We start from the raw sequence: 24,441 nt of genomic DNA, 5'->3' as shown, positions 1-24,441 counted from the left end.
ATATTTGTGGACCCTGTGCCCACCAGGCACAGGCACAGGAACAGGCATCAATCCCGGGGCAAACTGTGCAGCTGAGTGCCTGGTGGCAGTCTGGTAAATGCCATTACGCTCATGCAATTTGGGTATCATATGCATTCCTTGTATGTAAGGTCAATACATAGATAAATGGTGAAGTCCTGACACTGCTGTTCTCCCACCTCCCAAAATTATGGAAAGAAAAAAACTCTCTTTACATATAGAGCAGTGTATCTCATTTGCTAAGTACATTAAAGGCAACTATGACTATGATTGCAGTGACTATATTACATTAAACAATTCCCTACTTGACTGGACATTGAGTATTTGGTATACTCAGGCCGCTTGCCTATTTTTTCTGGTACTTTTCTGCAGGAAGGGTAATGGGTTTTAGTTTCAGAGTGGTCTGTCTGAAGTGGCTGTGGTCCATGAAAGAAACTTGAAAATTCATCTCCGTATCCTGTGGGTTTAAGATATTGTGTTAAAAAGACCATAAAATGCAGTGCTGCAACTAAATTAATAATAGCTCATCTGTTGCTGCCTCTGGTTTCATTGATGTCATCAAGTGTGTGTTGTGTGTGTGCATTGCTACTGCAAAACCCGAAGGATACAAGATCACCCACTATTACTGCATCAAAAAGCCTGGTAGAGAGATCGTCATCATACACAAGGAATCCATCCAGTGTACCACCTCAAATGAGGACATCACCCCAGCCATGGAAAACCTCAACATCTGACTCCAAACAAACAGCAAAACCATCATCAGGGGCACACTTGCCTACCGTCCTACAGGACCATATCCAGCCTTCTGCAACTTCATTGCCGGCTTCATCAGGCCCCCTCACAGTAGACTCCAACAACGACATATTCATAGACGGCCTCATCTTTCATCTTGACAACCACAATGACATCAACACTACCAACCTCCTCAACAGCTTGAACAACATTGTACTCACCTAAATCATCCATGCCACACTCTAGACCTCATCTTCATCTCTTCGAACGCATCAGGTATAACCACACCAGGGAACTCTCTTGGACCGACCACACCATCCTCAAATTCAGCATCACCAGTTCAGGGACCTCTGCCCCAGTCTATCCAATGTCCCCCACCGCAGCAGGAGCAAAGTCTCAAAGGACACATGAATCAACACTCTCAATACCACCCACCCCATCTCCTCCAACAACCTTGAACAGAACATCAAAAACGGCAACAATTGGTTTGACCAACTAGGCCGACAGCGTCACTCTCATTGGCAAAAGCACCTACAGAAGGTCCACCAAGCCTGCTTGGTGGACTTTCTGTGGGAGTTGTTGTCAATGGTACACTGAAGACCTCAAAACCTCTAAAGAACTGGAAAGGAGATGGCAAACTAGCAAGGACACAACTGATAAGAGCGCCTTCAAGACATCCCTCAACCTCTACCACACACAGTTGAGAGAATCGAAGAAAAAGGCCTCAGCCTCACATATTGAATCAAGCACCAATAACAGCAAAGAACTCTTCAACATTGTCAAATAATTCTCCAACCCCTCAGCTGCAACAAACAACATGAGCCCCTCACAGGAACTCTACAACAACCCTCCAAACTTCTTCCACAGCAAGATCGCCAACATCTGCAGAAATGTCAAATTCCAGCCCAGGCCCAACGACTTCTTCAAGCAACACAACGACTCCATTAACATAATAGAGCCAGCTTGCCCCAAAGGAAACCACCTAATTCATGGTCACAATCCACTCAGGGGACCCAATAAACTCATGCCCTCACCACATTTTAAACCTAGGTGATGCCAGAATCAGCGACATACTCACCACCTTGTTCAACACCTCAACTGCCGCTGCCACTTTCCCTGAGGACTGGAAACATGCAGATGTCAATGCCCTACTAAAGAAACCATTGGCAGACCCCAACAAACTCAATAACTTTCAATCTCCCTGCTCCCATTCCCAGACCAATTATTAGAACAAGTCATCAACCAACAACTCTCCTCACATCTGGAACAGAACCTCTTACTCAATTCATCCCAGTCTGGATTCCAAAACATCCCTCATCCTCCTTGACCTCTCGGCAGCCTGCAATACGGTCTCCCACCACACACTCATCACAAGGTTGCACAACATAGGCATCCAAGGAGCTGCTCTCAGATGAGTAGCCCCTTTCCACACAGTAAGAACGCAAAACATCAGCCTTCCCCCTTCACCTACAAACCCAAGGAAATCATCTGTTGAGTACCCCATGGATCCTCGCTCAGCCCTACCCCCTTCAATACTTATATGACATCTATGCCTAGCATCGCCAACACCCAGGGACTCAACATCATATGTTGACACATGACTCATCCTCTCCTTCTCCGAAGACACCACCAACACTGAGATCAATATCCACAACTGCACAACAGATGTTGCCAGCTGGATTAAGGACAACTCGCTTAAGCTCAACATGGACAAGACAGAGGTACTGATTTTCGGAAACAAAAGCTCCCCATGAGACTCATCCTGGTCGCTGTCACAACTCTGACCTAATCCTTCGCCCACTGACCACTCTAGGAACCTAGGCATCATTCTGAACAACAAGTTAAGCATGACAACTCCGGTCAACTCCGTCTCCTCCTCCTGCTTCTTCGTCCTCTGCATGCTTCATAAGATATTCAAATGGCAAACTCAAAGCTCAAGACACACCATCACCCAGGCCCTAATCTTCAGCCGACTGGACGATGGCAATGCTCTCTAGGCAGAGATCACAGCTCACCTCTCCAACAACTACAGACCATACAGAATGCTGCAGCCAAACTCGTCCTGGACTTCCTAAGATGAAGCCACATCACCCCCTACATCAGGGAACTCCACTGGCTCCCTGTACAGAAGAGATGCCAGTTCAAGTGCCTGACCCATATATTCAAGGCCATATACAACTGCGGACCTGCCTACTTGAACCACCTCCTGAGCTTCCATCAGCCTACCAGACACCTCCACTCCGCGTCCCTTTCTCTAACCCTCACCCTCTTATCCTACGTAGCAGATGCAGAGGTCACTCCTTCTCCTACCTAGCAGCGAACATAGGTAACAAATTTCCCTTTCATCCAAGGACCTCCCCATCTCATCCAGAGTTCCAAAAGTCCCTGAAGACCTGGCTATGTGACTAATCATCTGGACCCTGCCAGCGCCTGGATTCCCTCACGGGTGGCAAGAAGCTCTCTTCAAATCTACTGATTGATTAATTGATTGTGAAAGTGTGCATTCATCTGTGTATAAAACTCATGCAGGCAAAATCTTCCGCCAATCAATAAGACAACGAAATAACATTCTGACAGCATCTCAAACGCTTCCTGTTGATGCCCCATGTGGTCATTCACCAGTGCTCGCTATATGTGGAAGTTTTCATGCAGGTGCCTTTGTTCAATCAATCAATCAATCAATCATAGAAATTTGTAGAGCGCGCTACTCACCCGCTAGGGTCTCAAGGCGCTGGGGGGGGGGGTGTAGTCTCTACTGCTCGAACAGCCAGGTCTTGAGTTGTTTCCTGAAGGAGAGGTGGTCCTGGGTCAGCCGTAGGTGGATGGGGAGGCAGTTCCATGTCTTGGCAGCCAGGTAGGAGAAGGATCTTCCTCCGGCGGTGGTTTTGCGAATTCGTGGGACGGAGGCGAGGGCGAGGCTGGCCGATCGGAGCTGGCGGGTGGGTGTGTAGAATGTGAGGCGTTGTTGAGGTATTTGGGGCCCATGTCGTGGAGAGCCTTGTGTGCGTGGGTGAGGAGTCTGAACGTGATCCTCTTGCTGACAGGGAGCCAGTGCAGGTCTCTCAGATGGGCAGAGATGTGGCTGTGACGGGGGATGTCCAGGATGAGTCGTGCCGAGGCGTTCTGTATGCGCTGGAGTCTTTTCTGGAGTTTGGCTGTGGTTCCAGCGTAGAGGGTGTTCCCGTAGTCCAGACGACTGGTGACGAGGGCCTGGGTAACCGTCTTCCTGGTTTCGGTGGGGATCCACTGGAAGATCTTTCGGAGCATGCGCAGGGTGCTGAAGCAGGATGACGAGACGGCGTTGACTTGCTTGGTCATCGTGAGGGAGGAGTCCAGGATGAAGCCCAGGTTGCGTGCGTGGTCTGTTGACTTGGGGGCGCTGTGCAGGGCCGGGGGCCACCAGGAGTCGTCCCAGGCAGAGGGGATGGTCCCAGGATGAGGACTTTCGTTTTGTCTGAGTTCAGTTTCAGACGGCTGAGCTTCATCCATTCCGCGACGTCTTTCATTCCTTCCTGGAGGCTGGTTCTAGCGGTGGTGGGGTCGTTGGTGAGGGAGAGGATCAGCTGGGTGTTGTCTGCGTAGGAGATGATGTTAAGGTTGTGTTGGCATGCGATGGCTGCGAGGGGGCTCATGTAGACGTTGAAGAGGGTGGGGCTGAGCGAGGATCCTTGCGGAACGCCGCAGATGACTTCGGTGGCCATGGAGCGGAATGGGGGAGGCGGACTCTCTGGGTTCTTCCGGCGAGGAATGAGATGATCCACTCCAATGCCGATCGTTGGATGCCGGTGTTGCTGAGGCGCTGTATCGAGGTGCGGTGGCATACTGTGTCGGCTGCTGAGAGGTCCAGGAGGATGAGGGCAGCTGTTTCCCCGTTGTCGAGCAGGGACCTGATGTCGTCGGTAGCTGCGATGAGTGCGGTCTCGGTGCTGTGGTTGGCTCGGAAGCCGGACTGCGAGGGGTCGAGGGATCAGTTTCTCTCGAGGAAGGCGGAGAGTTGTTTGTTGACAGTCTTCTCGATGACTTTGTCAGGAAAAGGGAGGAGCGAGATGGGTCGGAAGTTCTTGAGGTCCGTGGGGTCTGCAGTGGGTTTCTTCAGGAGGGCGCTCAGCTCAGCATGTTTCCAGCTCTCCGGGAAGGTGGCAGATGCGAAGGAGCTGTTAATAATGTCCCTGAGTTGGGGTGCGATGATGGAGTCGGCTTTGTTAAAGATGTGGTGTGGACAGGGGTCGGTAGGGGAGCCGGAGTGGATTGTGTTCATCATGCGGGTGGTGTCTTCGGTGCTGACCAGGGTCCAGGTGCAGAGGGTGGTGGTGGGGGGCGCTGGTTCGGTGGTTGGGTGCGTGGTCTGTGCGCCGAAGCTGTTGTGTATGTTGGCGATCTTGCGGTGAAAGAACGAGGCGAGTGAGTTGCAGAGGTCTTGCGAGGGTGTGATGTCGTTGTTGCAGGCGCTGGGGTTGGAGAGCTCTTTAACGATGCTGAAGAGTTCCTTGCTGTTGTGGGTGTTGTTGTCCAGTCGTTTTTTGAATGTTGTCCTTTTGGTGGTGCGGATCAGCTGGTGGTGTTTGCGGGTGGCATTCTTGAGGGCTGTCATGTTTTCTGTAGTCTGGTTGTGGCGCCAGGCTTTCTCGAGGGTGCGGCAGTTTTTCTTGGAGTTTTTGAGGTCGTTGGTGAACCACGAGGCTTTCTTGCTGCCGGGTCTGCTGGGAGGGTTCTTCAGTGGTGCGAGGTCGTCGGCGCAGTTGGTCAGCCACTGTGTGAGGTTGCGGGCTGCTTCGTTGAGGTCCGTCGTGTTGGCGGGGGGGTTCTGGCTGAGGGAGGTGGTGAGCTGGTCGGCGGTGATCTTGCTCCAGCTTCTGCGGGGAACCTGTTGCGGGTGGTGGCGGGTCGTGGTTCTCCTGAAGTTGAAGTGGACACAGCTGTGATCTGTCCAGTGTAGTGCGGTGGAGTGGCTGAAGGAGATGTGCTTGCTGGATGAGAAGATGGGGTCAAGCGTGTGGCCGGCGTAGTGGGTGGGGGTGTTCACCAGTTGCTTGAGTCCGAGGTTGGTGAGGTTGTCCAGCAGGGTGGTGGTGTTGCTGTCATTGTTGTTCTCCAGGTGGAAGTTAAGGTCCCGGAGGAGGATGTAGTCTGAAGAGGTGAGGGCGTGCGGACTGACGAAGTCTGCGATGGCTTCGCTGAATTGTGTGCGCGGTCCCGGGGGTCTGTAGATGAGGGTGCCTCTGAGGGTGGTCTTGGGGTCGGTGTGTATCTGGAAGTGAAGGTGCTCGGCGGCGGTGAGGGGGTCGTCGGAGTTGGTCTTGATGCGGATGGTGTTTCTGTGGATGATGGCGATGCCTCCTCCAGTTTGGTTGGTGCTGTCCCTCCGGGTGATCTTGTAGCCCTCCGGGATGGCCATGGCAATATCGGGGGCTGAGGAGGCGTTCATCCAGGTTTCCGTGAGGAAGGTGACGTCCTGTGATGTTGTGTCGAGAAGGTTCCAGTGTTCGACGGCGTGCCTGTGGACGGAGCGGGTGTTGATCAGGATGCACTTGAGGTGGTTGTTGCTGCTGGTGCTTGGCTTGTCGGGTGCGGTGCAGGTTCGGAGGCAGGTGAATTTGCAGGCGTGGCAGGTGAAGGGTCCGTGGGTGCTTTTCGGGGTGGCTCGGTAGCAGGCGGGGTTCCGGTCGGCGTTGAGTGCGTGGAGGGTGGTGGCGGCGTAAGTCCGTCGGGTGGGTAGGCATCGTTGAGGGCCAGTGGTCCTGGCGCTGGGCGTGGTCCAGGCGCGGACGGGCGCAGACGGGCTTGCCTAAGGCGCGCCCTCGGCACGCCAGCATCGCGCCCGCTGCGCGCGGCTGCTGCGCGGCCGCCGTGCGGCCTCCATATGAGGCGAAGTGGGAGGGAGGAACAGCTGGGAGGCAGGAGCGGGGCGTCCAATGGGCGGGGGTACAGAAGAAAAGGGGGCGGGGACGCGAGGGCGCAGCGGTGGGAATTGCACACTAGAGGGCAGAGGAACACAAAATACAATAAACAGTAAAACGCCTAGAAATACAGGAAAAGAAAACGCCTAAAAATACAGGAGAAAAGCACCAAACAAGTCCCAGGTGGGCAAACAGCGGGAAACACAAGATAAGGTTGTGGCAGGGGGACACCGAGGTCAGGGGTGAACCTGCGGCGCCGAGGGCAGAGACGCGCTCGCAGCTGAGGAGCCGTACGGCGTGGGGGGTGTCCTGGGGTCAGGACACCCTGACATAGCCTTCCGTAGGTGGCTTAATATGGCATAAAGGATGCTGTGAGCAGCCGCGTCATTCAAAAGAGAAACTGTCCAAGTCAACTCATGCAATGTGTTACTGGTAGTGCCTTCTTTTTCACTATTGATCATCCCTGTTCAGAAGATGTAGCCATTTGTGAGTGAGCCTGCCAGTGCATATGGGAGCTTTCTTGTGCATGCAAGACTCCAAACTGAATCCCATCTGAGTCACTCAGGAAATTTAGCATGTGAAGTGTTGCTCACGAACTGATTACAAACAAAGAAGCGTGAAGCCCTCCTCCACTGTGCAGGTTCCTTGCAATGCTCATAAATGCATTGATCATCCTTGTTGGCGATTGTGTGTAATATGTGAAACTGCTTTAGTGGGAAATGGTATTGGGCTGAACACGTGTAACAGTAGGAAGTATAGATCCGTGGTTTTAAGAGAGGTGAGAGATTCAGGACATCATCATTAGAAGATACTAGCCCACAGGGTTAAATACTTCAGGGGACAGTTGACACATTTATTGGATTTCTAGGAGGGTTGTTACTCAGCTAGTGCACAGTGTGGACTGCCAGTGGGATGTTGGCACACAGGAAAGACTTCTAACATGAGTAGGGACACTGCTAGAACAAAGACACATCTCTCGTGGCTTGGATCACATTTAGCACCACGTTAATGATTTTTGGTGAAATGTGGCTGAATTGAAATGCTTTAGTTTCTAAAAAATAAAAGAAAGAAGTAAGCATGCCCTATTTTATACATATGTTTTGTCCATCTCTGACCTGCTGGCGTCTGGTTAGGTAGAAGCCATATTGGTTCTGCGGATTTGCAGGATGTAGGATTCAATGGCTTGCACCCACAGCCTGATGTGAAACAAAGATTGTTAGAACAGCAGTAGTTCACGGACTCTCCATCCATATGCATCTTGATTTGGCGCCATGTTTACTAATATTTCACGCAATGCAGTGAAGCGAGGGCACTTGCTGTGTTGCTTGAAAAGGAGATAGCAGAAATGCTCTGTATTTACAAATATATGGTGCATTTCTGCTCTCTCCTTCTACTGGTGCCCTCTGCGATGCCTAGTGCCAACACAGGTTCACTTGTACCATAGTAAAAGGATGCCTGTGCTATGGGCAGGATTGTTTTTGTTCTGGAAGGGATACCTTCCTGCACAGAAACAATCGTTGGAGGCATATTCCTCTTTCTACCTGTGCTTCAGAATGTAGAAGAATAAGTGACGAAGAGAAATAAACATATTTCTCACTACACCTGTCAGGTAGGCGCACTATTTTTGCGCAAATCCAGGTTTAAAGCCTTTGTAAATCTGGGTTTGTTTCAGAATACATAGGTGGATGTATGGGAATGCCCATGCACTACCCATGTAATGCCTACTCGACACAAAGTAACGCAAGGCTGCTTAGGTTACTTTGCATTTAGTACACCATACAAAGTTCCTTGCGTTGCTTATTAAATGCCCAAAATATTTTTACGTCAGGGTTGAACCACGAAAGTGACGTGACCCAGACATAATATCATAGTAAATCTGGACCTTCGTTTTATTGTCCAGATATACACAGAAATCAAGTCACAAACCAACATGTGCAAACTGCACCAGGACTGGCCTGTGATCTTGGCTTTAGTTTTCTATGTTCTAATCAGTCGTATCACAAAATATAAATTTGGGAAATCTTGCCCACCTAATGAATAATAATTAGGCAGGACGTCTTCTGCGATCCCACTTCTCACACTTTTGCCTGAGAATGCAGGTTGTATGCCTGCAAGGGATAGCAGACCCCCATACTTGCATTCACATTTCATTACCTGCACGCTCCAGAATCTCAAATAACAATTCTGAAACTTATGTTCATCTTGATTTTCAGAAGGTGCTTTTCAAATACTAACAAGTCGCTCTCTCTTATTTGCTTTGAGAAATACTTATCAGAGAATGCATTAATTTAAGGCTTCAAATTCTTCTTAGCACCCAGGACAGTAGAAATTGTTAGCTCAAATTCTCAAGCACTGCTCACAAGACTACCTGCACACATCCTCCTAAATATCTAGGGGCATATTAGCAAGCTGAAATATCGCCGCTTTTTCAGCGAATTGTGCCGAGAAAGCGGCGATACTTCCAGCGCCCTATTAACAAGGGCATGCTAACGCCTGCCTCAAGCCCACTTTGCATGTCAGCGAGAAACATCGCTAATGACATGCAAAGTGGGCGTTCCCACGTCCAACCACATGTAAAATATGGTTGGAGGTGGGAACACCCTATTACCAAGGCAGGCGTTGGGAGAAGAAGACCTGCGATAAACTCGTTTATCGCAGGTCTCCCAACGCCTGCTCTGATCAGGTGTTCAGGCATTGATAACATGGGGGTGTGGATCATAACGCTGAATCCACCCCCCCATATTATCAAGGCACACATTAGAGTGTGAAAACAACGTTTGTTTTCATGCGCTAATGTTCCATATCGCCGACTATCGCCAGATTTAATTTCGCCTACGTGTTGCGCATTGATAATTACGCGCTAACACTGCGGAAAAATCCGGCGATAGCCGGCGATATGGAAATGTGCGATGTGCATTATATAACGCACATCTAGATAATATGCCCCCTAGTTTCTGTTTTACTAAAGTTTTGCACTGAAATTATGTCCGTACAAGGACACACACTGGAGCAAAGGGTTTGAGTGGGATTTACTATCCAGCACAAACCAGTATTTGCGTTGGATAGTTCTCCAAAGTAACACAATGTTGCACTATGGGCTTCTTTATGCCAAGTGGGCATTCCTTCGGTGCTACATGTTGTTCCTATTCAACCATCTAAGCATTTTGACGCAATTCCCGATTTACTAACATTCGTAGATAGGAATTTGAGCTAACACCGTTCATCTCTTCGCGGCAGACAAGGAGATATGTTTCAAATGTTCATGTGTGCAGCCTTGTACAGTACACATACAAGGCAAGAGAAGCCTTAAAAGATATTTTTTGTACTGAAAGGATGGCCTTCCTGGACAAAACCTATACCTTAGAGAACACACATACACTTCTACTGTACCACAAGGATGTGTGGGTTGGCGCTTGGCAACCAAAAGTGCGCCAGTAATGGTGGAGAGAAACAATTTGACATATCATAGCAGATATGGCACATATTTTTTACCTTTATACGACTCAAGGCAGTGCAGTAGCTTTGGTTGCAATGTTGTCTTGCGTAAAATATTAGTAAACCTTGGCCCTAATAAATACGCATTTTACTTTAATGCACTCTGACTTTGCCCCTGTGGTTCCATATCAGCTGTTTCTAGTCCAGCTCTGATATGTGGTTGCCCAGGATGGATAGTCTGTTACTCAAAGGAAGGTCTGGGGATGTTTGTAAAAAATTGCTGATATTTCGAACATGTCTATCCTGCATAATTTGTATTTCTTGATTTTCAGATGTTTCCAATTATAATGAATTTGGGACAGACCTTGGTAAAAAATATTGAGAAAAAAAGAGAAAAAGATGAACCCTTAGATATGAAACTGTAAGTAGGAAATTAAACTATGTTGGGAAATCGTGGTTGTGCTGCAGGGGTGCTGCAAAATGTTTAGAGTTGTCAGAGGAAATGTGTAATTTGTAACATTGTTGTGAATGAAAATGTTTACACTAGAGTGGCGAATTCTGATGATCCTATGAGAATTGAAAGTGTGTTGGAAATATTGGGATTTAAGACTGGGAGCCATATTGATTTTTGTAGGTCTATTGAGAGTTGAACTTGTGTAAAGTGGGATTTGATGAGATTTGCTCAATGTTCCCTGAGGCGTGATATGCAAAAGTATTTGTGCACCTTTCTTTTTGACTTAGGGGTGCACACGTAACCCCCTACTCACAACCTTGGATTATCATGTTCCTCTAGGGTAGGGAGCAAACATTTTTAAATGCACTAGGGACAATCTTTGTTATGCATACCACTATTTATCTTATGTTATTTCTATTTGTGTGCCTTGAGTCCGCCTACATATATTGGTGTTAGAAAGGCCACAATTGTCCCTTTCATGTACAGTTCTCTATACTCTCCCTGAAACATTGGCCCACACTTTGAGTTGCTGTACAATATTACATTTGTTTATTGAACATAATTAAAGCTATTCACATAAAGCTCCAGCTCCGTTTTTCAGAAGTCTAAGGGACTTCCTTGAAACCTCATCTTTCACATTCTAAATCTGGTCTTGGTGGCTAAAGTCCTGGCTAAGTACACTCTCTTCCTGGTGCAAGGAGCGAGTGCCACTTGATACTTTCCATTAATTTCTTATTTGTTTACTACTAGGCAGACTGACCATGAAAAGGGTCTTCGCAATAGTGGATTTACATACACAGGTCACAGTAAACACCAATTTTTGTGGAGAATCCACCCTCTCCAGGTTCTTACCCTAGCGGGGTCATGAACAGCTCTTCCAGTTTGGACATGGTAGCAGTAATCTTCCTATGCATCCTGGTTCATATATTGTTGAACAGTATGGGTGAAAATGCAATCTCAGCACTCCTAGGGATACCTGATACTGACCATTATCTTCATACAACCACCATTCACCATGTCCTGGTAATTCAAACTGATTACTTCCCACAGACTCGGGTGGTCTATGTTCTCTGCTACTCCCTCATCTGAACATCAATGAAGCAGTGTCCCATCTAGGTGTTTACCCTTTTACCTGCAGGTGTACAGTTTCTTGAGGATGTTAGATGCCTCTGCCTCATCAGAGCTTCTGGGGCAACTAGAATCCATCTCACCTCTAAATAGGTAAACCTCAGTTCCCAACACTGTGCTAATACTAAGGTACCCTAAAACTCACCAAGCTTGTGGTGCATCTCTCACATAGATGATTCACTACTCCTAGTTAACTTACCTGGGTCGGGACGACGGAAGGAGCCTTGGACCCCTGAGAGGGATGTGGGTAGTGGTATAATTTCTGAAACTGCCTTGGACTCAGTCTAGTCTTTGCTACTTTTTGGGACACCTGGCAGAGCCAACTGTCCTGTTCTCGATTCAAAGGGGCACGTGAAGCCTTCACGCTACCATGACCGGAAAAACTCCCATATTTCTCCATACAGTGATGAACTGTGAAGAGTGTAGGAGAAATCCTGCATTTACCCACCTCATTTACCCACCTCTGTATAATATGGTGTGCAGTATCTGCGTTACTCGTGCTAGTTCCAAATCTTCTCAAGAAACCTCCATGTCAGATCTAGCAATTGGGCTCTGGTGAACAGTAGGATTATCTTTTGTGATTTGCCTAGGATTGTCTTTGGTGATTTGCTTATAAGCAGTTGTCCTGCGTGTGCTGGTTTAGGGAGAGGAAAAATGTTTCCCTTCAGTTATAGTTATGTTTGTTAAAAGCAGTCTGTGATTTTGGGGTTTTTCTCCTGTTCTGTACGGTTGCCAATGGATTTGTCCTTCATTAGTATCAATATGGGCTAAGAGGTTGTGATATTGGATTGGGCTTGTGGGAGGCCACATGTCCACGTTAAAAAACATGGGCAATAGGCAAGAGCCTGCAGTACTATGCCCGGTGCAACATAGTTGGTAGTATGAAGGAGGCTCAATCATTTTGGAAGGATGATCTCATCTTTTCTAGAGTTACACTGGTGATTTCAATATAGTATTGTCATCATTATTATTTCTTAAATATTGGAAAGTGAATTAATCTTCTATTACATTTCTTTAGAAAAAAAACATCATTTCAAATATTCTTTTTGAGGTATAGAATATTTATATAAAAAAAGAAAAAACTCCACTTGTTCATGCACAGCAGCTTGTTCTGCAAGTCTTTCTTTGAGGCTACCCAAGTGCTTTGCAAATCAGTTACATAATCCATTGCCTTTATGGTAAAGCTGTCCAAAAAGTTATACCCTCTTGATTTTCATTCTTGAACTGAGGGGGCATCTATATATTTCCATTTTTGTGCTATTGATGATTTAACAACCATTGATGTGAAATACGTACTGGGAAGAGGTGATGGGAAAATTAGAGCAGGTTACTTACAGGGCAGATTACTCAAACCAAAAAGCTGCCTTTTGGGACTATACATACGCCCCAAAAAAGGGGAAAATGGTAAATAAACTTGTATACCTATCTCTAACTCTCACTAATAGGGTGATTGTCACTGTTTGGAAACCCAGTAGTTACCAAGAGTACAGAACTGATTGGAGCTGACAATTCATTGGGCAGAGATTGAATTAGAAGTTTCCCGAGTGGACAATCACAAAGATACACAGACATGGGAGGACCTTCTAACTTTCTTCCATGAAATACTGCCACAAAGGAATGACAACCACCGCACTGGACTGGTTGACCCATCAGGTACCCCAGAGGATGTGGTGGAAAGTCATTCATGCACATCAGGCACAATGGGCAGTGGAAATTGGGCACCAGTTTGAATTTTGAGGCATCCTCAGTTAGCGGACTAAAGACATGGAATGCAGTAGGGGCTTTCTAATAGGCTCCTTAGCCATTCCTTTTGGTCATCCATACCTTCTTGTGTAGCCCAATGATACACTGCCCCACCCAATGTACTCACCAATCCATTAATTGCTAAATGAAATGCATGACCAATTAATGTGTTGTAATGTTTCCATTTCTTTTCTTATGGTTGCTGACAATGTCACATGTATCTCTTCAATATGTAACCTCATTTGTGGTGTCAAAGTAATACAGAGTTTTAGATGTGACAGCCTTGGGTGATCTTTCCTCCCCAACTTTTGCCTACTGCCTATATTTTTCTGACCTTGTTTTTGCTGCCTTTAGGATTGTGTGCACTTTGCCAATGCTAACCAGTGCTAAAGTGCTTGTGCTCCTCCCCTAGACATGGTAATATTGGCTTATACCCAATTGGCATATAAGTAAATTAAATAAGTCCCTAGTAAAATGCACTACACATGCCCAGGGCCTGTAAATTAAACGCTACTAGTTGGCCTGCAGCACTTATTGTGCTACCCACTGAAGTAGCCTCTAACCATGGCTCAGGCCTGCCATTGCAGAGCCTGTATGTGCAGTTTATGCTTTCATATCGACCTCACAAGCTAAACCTCTTGCCAGGCCTAAACCTTCCCTTTTTGTACATATCAGTGAGCCCTAAGGTAGGCCCTGGATAAGCCATGGGCAGGGTGCAATGTATTTATAAGGCGGGGTGTTGGACCTGGCACTTTTTGCAGGGTCATCCCTGAACTTTTTGCCTTCCTCCTAGCCTTTTTTCTGACATGGTGTTGGTGGTTTGAGGACTTTGGGCACTTTGGGCACTTAAGCACTGCTGTCCAGTGGAAAGTGCGTGTGCACTCTGTGGTAAACATGCTAAGATTGGTCTACACCTGTGTGGCATAGTTAATGTACCTCTCAGTCCCTTGTAAATGGGTATCTCAGATACCCAGGGCCAGTCAATTAAATGCTACTAGTGGGCTTGCAGGGCTGATTGTGCCACCTACCAAAGTAACCTTTCAAACCTGTCCCAGGCCTCTGCCATTGTAGGGCCTGTGTGCACAGTGATACTGCCGCTGTGACGTGACACCTTAAGTGTGTGCCATATCTGTGGCCCCCCCTTTACTGCATGTCAGTCACCCCTAAGGTAGGCCCTAGCTAGCCCTGTGGGCAGGGTGCATTGTAGATGAAAGGTAGGACATGTACCTGAAGTGTGTGACATGTCCTGGTAGTGACAAACAGCCATTTTGGTGTTTCACTTCTGTGAGACTGCCCCCCCACCAGGAATGCATCGGGGATTCCCTGATAAGTGTTTCTGTGGTAATTCCTGATATGAGAAGAGCAGCGTGGTCAAGTTTGGTTTGTTTGGAATAGTAATAATAAATGCTGCGCAATGGTGTGTGCAGATTTATTATCACTGTTTTAGAAATGCCACTTTTAGAAGTTGGACTTTCTGTGTGCTATGTGTCGGCCTGCCTGATGTGTATTGCATATCTGGCTCTGGAGTGACAGGGGCTGGTGAGGTGTGTGGCTCCAGGGAGGGCAGGGTGAGTCAGCGCTAGGCTGAATAGGAGATCTGCATTTGGAGTAATGGGAGGAGTAATCCCCTGACCCTGAATAGGTCTGTGCCTGCCTGGGTGAATGTTGGATCGACCCCCCTGTGGTGTGTCTGATGACCGAGCCCCCACCTGACAAAGGGGAAGAAGAGCCCGGTAAACAAAGTGCTCCACTACCCCCCCGAACCAGTTGGGACTGGTTCCCCAGCCCTGTGCCAGACAGAACACTGTATAAATATTGGGGCTGTAACCTCATGGGCTTGTGCTTCCCTGTGCTGTTTGGGTGTTTGAGCTGCTGGTCCCCAGGAGGAACCGCCATAAGGGATAGCCCCTCTGCTGGAGGGCCTTGTGAGCTGGCCTTCCTGGGACCAGCTCTGCCCTATGGGACTTTCAGGACAAGAGGAGAGGACTGCTCCTGTGTTTTGGCACATCTTTTGTGCCTCTTGGCTCCTAGCGCCTCGTGAGCACTTCAAGGATCTGGCTGAAGGCGCAGAGGGGGACGAGGGTGGCGTAAACCGGCAGCGCTGGGCTGCAAATTGCCAGGAGGAAATCCCGACGTGGTGATTCCCCGCATTGCTGGAGGAGAGCGGAATCCTATCCCGTATTTTTGATGCCTCTTTAAGTGGGAGCCCACCCTGCATTGATGCCTTTTAAGTGGGAGCCCACCCCGCATTGATGCCTATTGAGCAGGAGCCCACCCCCCATTGATGCATATTTGAAAGAGGGAGCCCACCCTGCATTGGCCCGGAGAAGAGGAATGCTGAAAAACGGAAGTCAGGTGCCCGTGCCTGATTGTGGGTGGGGCCAGCTGCTCTGCAGAGACGAGCTGCGCGCGGCCAATCTGGTGGAAAGGCCACCGGAAGACAGGCAGAGGTGTTGCCTGGCTGTAGGCGGGGCTCCCGTAGACGAGGAGAGCCCCGCGTGTGCCTAATCGTGTAGTGGAGACAGGAGCCTTACAGGCTCCCAGCTAAAGTCTAGCGGGTACCAGGCGCACAGAGGAGAGAGAGGAGAAGCCACAAGATGATGCAACATGCACCCGCCCTAATCCCCAGAGTGGCGCGGGGAAGAAGGAGAACCCGGTGAGTAGGGCTGGAATGGCGCATTGTTGGTGCCGTCTGAGTGGCACCAGGAGAGTCCTGGTAAAGGAGATTCTCACAGCATTGGGGGCAATTTGGTGCCGAGTGAAGTGCACCGGGAGGAGCCCAGTGAAGGGGGCTCTCTAAGGCACTGTTTGTGCAAGTGCTTGTTGATCTTCACAGCTGCACCGAAAGAGCGCGGGTAGCTGCAACATGGGGCCATTTCTTTTTAGATGATAAGAAAGAGGTGAGATGCACCCTCGGCTGCCAGTGCGTGACGCACATCTTTTCTGCTACTTTGGCAGCCAGAGGGCTACTTGGGATGCCCTATACTTGCAAGCCCTGACATTTGAGACCGAGGGCATTTTGAGCCCCAGAGAATGCCAGTTGGCCTGGGGTCATTTTGGTGATATTGGTAGGGTGCAAGGCTCTACAATGATTGCATAATGTGTTTATGCTAAGGGTGATGTATGCACCTGGTGAGTGTTACTATGGTGCAGTCCTAAATGTGATCTGTACTAATGATGTTTATGCATAATGTGTTGCAGACATAATGCATTTATGTTGCTAATGCTGAGTACAGTATTTTGCTAGTAGTTACTGGTGGTGTTTTATATTTGCTACTTGTGCTTTGTGATAGATCTGACAGTGGCCCGATTGGCCCTGTCATGTATAGAATCCCCTATAAATTATGACCTGGTGCCAGTTGGCACAGTGTATATGTGTGATTATGATTCTATTGTGTTTTGGATAATACAAAGGATATTTTTCATATAACCTTGTGTGGAGTCTTTTTTGTGGTGTGCCTAGTGTGTTGCTGCTGTGTGTGTGTTGCGCAAGTGCTTTACACATTGCCTCTGGGATAAGCCTAACTGCTCGTGCCAAGCTACCAAGGGGGTGAGCATTGGTTATCTTCAGCGTGTAACTCCCTTGCTCTGACTAGAGTAGTGATTTATGCCTGGCTTAGGTTATGTTATGTTATGTTATGTTATGTTAAATGTATTTTTGAGCGCACAGCTGCCCCAGCGAAGGGGCGTCCTGGCGCTATATCTGAAAAAGAACATAACAAACAAGCAGAGTAGGAAGCTAATAGGGCAGTGGGAAAAGATAAGTTTTCATAGCTTTCCTAAAAGCAAAAAGGTTTTCTAAAGAACGAATATGAACAGGAAGTGCATTCCACAGTTTGGCGGCCAACACCATAAACGATCGACCGCCCAATCTGCATTTGCGAAATCGGGGAACACATGCCAGACTTTGGCCAGCAGAACGCAGACTACGCGAAGGAGTGTAAGGAGTCAGGAGATGCTGAAGGATGGCAGGAGTATCAGATTTCAGAATTTTAAAAGCAAAGCATAATGCTTTAAATTCAGTGCGTCTGATGACTGGCAACCAATGTAGTTTAGCAATTGTGCTGCGGACTGAGCAGACACGTGGGAGGCCTACCAGGGCCCTAGCTGCCGCATTCTGGACCCGTTGAAAACGCAGGACTTCCGCCTGGTTAGCGCCCAGAAGCAGTGCGCTGGCATAGTCGAGTCTAGATAGTACACTCGCTTGAACCACCATCTGGCGAGTGGGGGCATCAAAAAATTTGAGGATAGGCCTCAAACCACGTAAGATGCCGAAGCACATAGATGCCACCTTCTTAGTGTGACACGAGAAGGTAAGTTTGGAGTCCAGCCAAACGCCAAGGTTTTTTAGTTCCGACACCGGTTTTGGGGGGGGGTCCTAACTCCTTGGGCCACCAGTTTGCACCCCACAGATCTGGCTGTTTACCCAGTACCATCACCTCGGTTTTGAGGGCGTTGAGCTGTAAGCAGTTGGCCGTTAGCCAGCTGGCAACTGCCCTCAAACCATCCGCAAAGTTGGATGCCAGTTGGTCGGAATCTCCGTTAAGGGCCACCGCCAACTGGGTATCATCGGCGTAGGATACCATTGTGAGACCCCATCTCTTCGCAACCTCCGCTAATGGTTGAACGTAAAGGTTGAAGAGAGTGGGGCTCAACGCCGACCCCTGCGGAACTCCTTGGGTGATGGCACGGGATTTAGATCTAAATGGTGGTACAACCACCTGAAAGGAGCGTTCCGATAGGAACGACTGAAACCAGTCTAACGCACTACCTGAAATACCAGCCTCCCTAAGCCTCTGGACAAGAATGGGATGGGATACAGTGTCAAAGGCGGCACTGAGGTCCAAAAGGACCAGTGCCGCCGTTTGACCGGCATCTAGTACAGAGCGGAGGTGTTCCACCATATATAGGAGTGCCGTCTCTGTACTGTGTCCAGGTCTAAAGCCATTCTGTGTGGGATCCAATAGTTGAGCTGAGGTCAGATGTTTCGTTAAAAGATTATTCACATGGGCCTCTGTGATCTTTGCCACCCATGGAAGGAGAGAGATTGGTCGATAGCTCTCCGGCTTCAATGGATCCAGTCCTGTTTTTTTTATAATAGGCATAACACAGGCGGCTTTCCAGGCAGGCGGAACTAAACCGATGGTTAGGGATTGCTCCACAAGATGACGAATGGGGGGAAGGCAGAGGGGCGCTGAGTCCACAAACTGGGCTGGTCTTAAAGGGTCATCTGGCGAGCCAGATTTGACCTTGGCCACCAAGAGGTTAAACTCTGATTCTGATGGTATAGGAAGAGTGGCCAAGCCTAGATGAGTACGAGATGTTATGATTGTACTGTCCAGGTCAGCTTTGGGAAAAGAGCGATAGATAGCACTAACTTTTTCCACAAAGAAACTGGCCAGACCCTCACAGTGAGCAAGGGAGCAGATCTCGTTATTGGGGAGTCTGTTCACTGTGAACTCCTTCAGGACTTTAAAAACCAGCTTGGAAGGGTTAGAGCTTGCCAGAAATTCCCGAGCATAATAATCAGCTCGGGCCCGGCAGACAGCTCTATGGTAAACCTTAACCTTCGCCAGGTAGAGAACTTTTAGGTCTCTCTCATATCTCTTCCTCCAAGCTCTTTCGGCTTGGCGACAGGTAGCTTTTAATCTCCTGAGGTCCTCCGAGTACCAAGGGTTAGACTGGGAGGAACGGTTCCTACTCCAGGTAGCTGGTATCAGTAGGTCGAGCACTCGAACAATCCAGGCGCAAAAGGTGTAATACCCAGTTTCAACGTCATCCGAATAAACCTAGGGTGTGATGGTCAGAGCACGATGGAAATCCTCCAATTTGAGCTTTTTCCAGGGGCGCCTGAAAGTTGTTTTATCAGGCTTCCCGGTAGGGCGAGCTGCCGTAGTAATAAAAAGCTCAATGAGATGATGATCACTCCATCCCATGGGTTTATGGGGGGGGACCTCAGTCAATTGAAGGTTAGTGAAGACCGGATCTAGGATATGACCACCCTCATGAGTCGGATGACGGACCAATTGGGTCAACTGCACAGCTTCAAGATCGTCTAGTAGACCACTAACCGCTGGTACTTCCAAGGCGTCGAAATGGATGTTGAGATCGCCGATAATGGTAAGATTGGAGGTGAGCAGAGAGAGAGAGCTTACCAGCTCAGGAAGAGCTTTCCTAAAAGCACAGTCACTCCCAGGAGGGCGGTATATTATCAGACCTGAAAAGGTTTGGTTCGGGCTAGTGCTGATGGAAAATTGAGCACATTCAGCGCCCACCAGGTCCATAGGCTTCCAAGTGCAGGTGAAACAGGTTTTAAAAGCCATGGCGATACCTCCACCTCTCCCCTTACGATTCAAGGTGTGGATAGCATAGCCTGGGGGGAGGGCCAGATTGATAATGGCCGAGTCCTCATCTCCTAACCAGGTCTCCGTCATGAAGAAGACATCAGGGCCTTCTAGAGAGATAGCTTCGTAAATATCTCGGTGGTGCTTAGACAGAGACCTGACATTATGGTGCCACAATTTAATGACACTAGGAGGAGGAGATACCTTATTCCGATGTAACATTGCCTGACTAGGGGCCCTCAGCGGAGCCAATAAATCCCAACGGCCACAAGGACAAGTATGGGGACCACACAGAGGATGAAGACCCACATGTGAGCAGGGGGGCAATGTATGTCTGATCAGATGTAACGACTCAGAGGAATACTGATGAATCATTATTGCAGAAAGGAGTAGAGTCTTACCACAATCCACGCGTCCTGGCGCGGACGGGCGCAGACGGGCAGGACTCTGGCTTGACTCCGGCGCGAGTCAGGCGCTACCGCTGCGCGAGTAGAGCGAGCTTTAAATAGGGCTCACCTGTGGTCCTGAGAAGCGCTAGAGCGCTCAACCAAGTGGCACACTCGACCCTAGCCTCCCCCAAGATGGCGACCAGGCGCCAAACACGAAGGTAGGAAGATAAGAAATCCGCTCAAAACGCGGTGGGGGGCCCGATTATAATGCAAGTGTGTGGGCAGAGCAGGAACAATTAAGAACAGGGAAAAATACAATTTAAACGAAAGTAAATACAAAAAGCGGTATTTTTAAAAATAAGCTGCGCTTTACACAGAAATTACAGCAGCATAGCGCGCGTGCGTGCTATTGCCTTTTCCAAGGTCGAGCTACTGAAATGCTCGCCTTAAGTAGGGCTCACCTGTGGTCCTGAGAAGCGCTAGAGCGCTCAACCAAGTGGCACACTCGACCCTAGCCTCCCCCAAGATGGCGACCAGGCGCCAAACACGAAGGTAGGAAGATAAGAAATCCGCTCAAAACGCGGTGGGGGGCCCAATTATAATGCAAGTGTGTGGGCAGAGCAGGAACAATTAAGAACAGGGAAAAATACAATTTAAACGAAAGTAAATACAAAAAGCGGTATTTTTAAAAATAAGCTGCGCTTTACACAGAAATTACAGCAGCATAGCGCGCGTGCGTGCTATTGCCTTTTCCAAGGTCGAGCTACTGAAATGCTCGCCTTAAGTAGGGCTCACCTGTGGTCCTGAGAGGCGCTAGAGCACTCAACCAAGTGGCACACTCGACCCTAGCCTCCCCCAAGATGGCGACCAGGCGCCAAACACGAAGGTAGGAAGATAAGAAATCCGCTCAAAACGCGGTGGGGGGCCCGATTATAATGCAAGTGTGTGGGCAGAGCAGGAACAATTAAGAACAGGGAAAAATACAATTTAAACGAAAGTAAATACAAAAAGCGGTATTTTTAAAAATAAGCTGCGCTTTACACAGAAATTACAGCAGCATAGCGCGCGTGCGTGCTATTGCCTTTTCCAAGGTCGAGCTACTGAAATGCTCGCCTTAAGTAGGGCTCACCTGTGGTCCTGAGAAGCGCTAGACCGCTCAACCAAGTGGCACACTCGACCCTAGCCTCCCCCAAGATGGCGACCAGGCGTCAAACACGAAGGTAGGAAGATAAGAAATCCGCTCAAAACGCGGTGGGGGGCCCGATTATAATGCAAGTGTGTGGGCAGAGCAGGAACAATTAAGAACAGGGAAAAATACAATTTAAACGAAAGTAAATACAAAAAGCGGTATTTTTTAAAATAAGCTGCGCTTTACACAGAAATTACAGCAGCATAGCGCGCGTGCGTGCTATTGCCTTTTCCAAGCCCTAGCCAACCAGAAATCCCATTTCTAACACAGAGCTTATACTTTTATGTTTTACATGTCCTGGTAGCAAAAAACTCCCAAATTCATTTTTCACTACTGCAAGGCCTATCTCTCCCATAATTTAACATTAGGATAGCCTTATTAACATTTTTAAGTGTAATTACAAATTGTGAAGAGATAGACCTTTCAATTTTGTTGTCTCTGGAATCACAATTTAACATCACAATTAATGGTGAAGTCGGATTTTAAATTGCAATACTGAAAATGCCAGTATTAGAAAGCTGACATTTTCTTACTTTAACCCTTTGGTGCCTGTTGGAAGGTAGTTTATTAGTAAGTGTAGGTTGTTACCTACCACTAGTAATAAGGACATAATCACAATATAAGGTTCAGTCAAGGTCTCAATAAATCATTCCCTTGCTCAACCCTTGGTAGCTTGCTACATGCAGGCAGGCTTAATTTAGGAGATAGGTGTGTAAAGTATTTAAAAGCACCAATGCTTTAAACAAGTAAGACACAACACACTATAAAAATCCAACATCAATTTATAAATATTGAAAATATTTTTAGGATTAAAATGACACCGAAATGACAAAAATCCAATGTAGGGAACTGAGGATATGAATTTTTAAAGAAGAAATACTTTCTAGTGCTTAAAAACCAAAAGCGCCAACTTGGGACATCTGGTCGCACAAGACTGGGACAAAGTAAAAGTACCAGGCACACTGTGATGGAAAGTGGGTCGAATACAATGATCAGTAGGCCAGATCAAGTTTTTACCTTCTGACTTAATCACTTTTTTGAAGCTTTTTCTCTCGACGCTGGGAATCTACAGAAGGCTGGTTTTGGGTTGGACGACAGCAGCTTGCTTAAGCAGGATGCCTCAGTGAATTCCTGAAAGTCTTGATGATGACAAAAAGTTCTGGGACTTCAGCGGGGCAAACCTAAATTTCAGGCTGGGTTGCGCTTCAACATCTGCGGCTTGACTCTCGATGACTGGTCACCGGTCGGTCAACTTATAGAGCTTTTTGTTCAAAATGCTCCAACTGATCTCAAACTTCTGAGGATTCCGCCAGAAGGTCCTTTTGGGTTCTTGATGGGTCCACAAGCCCAGCAAAGGTTTCATAAACTAGTTGTGAATACCGTTCCCGCAATGCACCTGGCTCAATCCTTTAAAGCCCAGCTGAAGATGGTCAGCTGGTTTCTTCTTGGTGGAGACGATGCAAGTTCTTTTAACCTACCATTTTCAGGGAATTCACTCCTTAAACATTTAGGGCCAGATGTAGGTAAATCTTTTTTTCCGACTCTTAAATACCGACTCATACCAAATCGGTATTTTAGAATCGGAAAACGGGATGTAGATAAAAAATCGGTAACATTTACCGAATCAGTATCATTCGGAATCTCAAATCGGAATTTAACGAATCGGTATTTACCGAATCGGTAAATACCGATTCGGAAATACCCATTCATTCCCATGGTCCTTCTGGCCCATAGGAATGCATGGGATTTACCGAATCGGTATTTACCGATTCGGTAAATACCGAATCGGTAAATACCGAATCGGGAGTTCCAAAAAATGACATGTGACCCTGTAAACCAATCAGGAACACCCACCACACCCCACAACAAAGGCACAGAGGAACCAACCAATCAGAATCAAGCACCCCTCCCCAGTACCTGGGAGTGGCCACACCCATGCAGGTGCAGAGCAACTGAACAGTTTGCAGAGCAGGAGGAAACAGAGAGGAGCTGGCTTTCCAGAGCTTACCTGTTCATCAGAATTGAGTCTCAGGAAGGGCAGAAGGATGAAGGAGAGCGCAGAAGGAAATTAAAATTTAGCCCAGCAGAACTGCAGGTGCTTGTGGAAGAAGTGGTAAAGCACAACACCCACATTTTTGGGAAACAGTCCCTGCATGTTGCAGTCTGTAAAAAGAAACACATGGCTTGACATCCAGACAAAGGTCAATGCCATTGGGGTGACACACAGGGAGATCGACGACGTAAAGAAAAGATGGTACGACCTGCGCATCATCACCAAGAAGAAAATTGCTGCCCAAAGAAAGGAAGCTGGTGTCACAGGTCGGGGAAAAAACGAGCTCCAAGACTTACAGCGCTTGAGGAGCTAGTAGAATCCACCCTGGAGCCAGAAAGCATCCATGGAATTGGGGACATGGATAGCTCTGCCAGAGCTTCAAAGAAACAAGGTAAGATGCATGGACAGTAATCCCCACCCATTACCCTGTCCCCCTTCCCCACTGTGTGTAAGCATAACACTCCAGAACAGCTTTAACTGATGGCCAGCAATGCATCATGGGAGACGTAGTCATAGCTACATACATGCAATGCATCCACCATAGAATCCAGCAAGTCATGACTCACACTACTTCGAGCAGCTGATGTAGACTAGGCAAATGTGTGATATAAATGTATTTAATAAAGACACACATGTGAACGACACCACTGACCCTATGTCCAAATCTTTTCACAGGAGAGTCCTCACGCAGTACAGCACCAGAAAGGGAGTAGAGGGCACCAGTACCTAAAATAAGGGAAAATGAAAGACAAAGTGCAGGTCACAGTGCTGTTGAAAAAGAGAACACCACATCCCAGGAAGCCACAACACCTGAGCGACCCACAACACCTCAGCCGCATTCCCCTCTATTGTTTGGAGCACCTGAGTTGGTACCAGCAGCACTTTCGCCAACACCAACAACACAGTCATCCATGCAGGGAAGAGCAAGGAGGCCTGGTGTGCCCCCTCTGAGGATTCTGCAAACATCAGATGAGGAGGATGAGGAGGGTGAAATGCAGAGACATTCACCTTTGGCTGGCAAGGCCAGGGAGCAGAGTACTGCAGGCGCTGTGCGGGCCA

At 48.0% G+C, this 24,441-nt stretch overlaps 1 protein-coding gene across 1 annotated transcript in view; it reads left to right on the top strand.

Annotated features, from left to right (window-relative positions):
• Nucleotides 1–24,441, top strand: part of LOC144786063 (cytochrome P450 3A24-like) — a 246,574-nt gene that overhangs the window by 118,763 nt on the left and 103,370 nt on the right. Inside the window, exon 6 of the mRNA XM_078665008.1 lies at nucleotides 10,415–10,503. Within this exon, the coding sequence (XP_078521134.1) occupies nucleotides 10,415–10,503 (89 nt within the window). The remainder of the gene's footprint in view (nucleotides 1–10,414; nucleotides 10,504–24,441) is intronic.

This window comes from Lissotriton helveticus, chromosome 10, assembly GCF_964261635.1.
Source record: "Lissotriton helveticus chromosome 10, aLisHel1.1, whole genome shotgun sequence".
NCBI lineage: Eukaryota > Metazoa > Chordata > Amphibia > Caudata > Salamandridae > Lissotriton > Lissotriton helveticus.
This window is presented reverse-complemented; position numbering and strand designations above follow the sequence as displayed.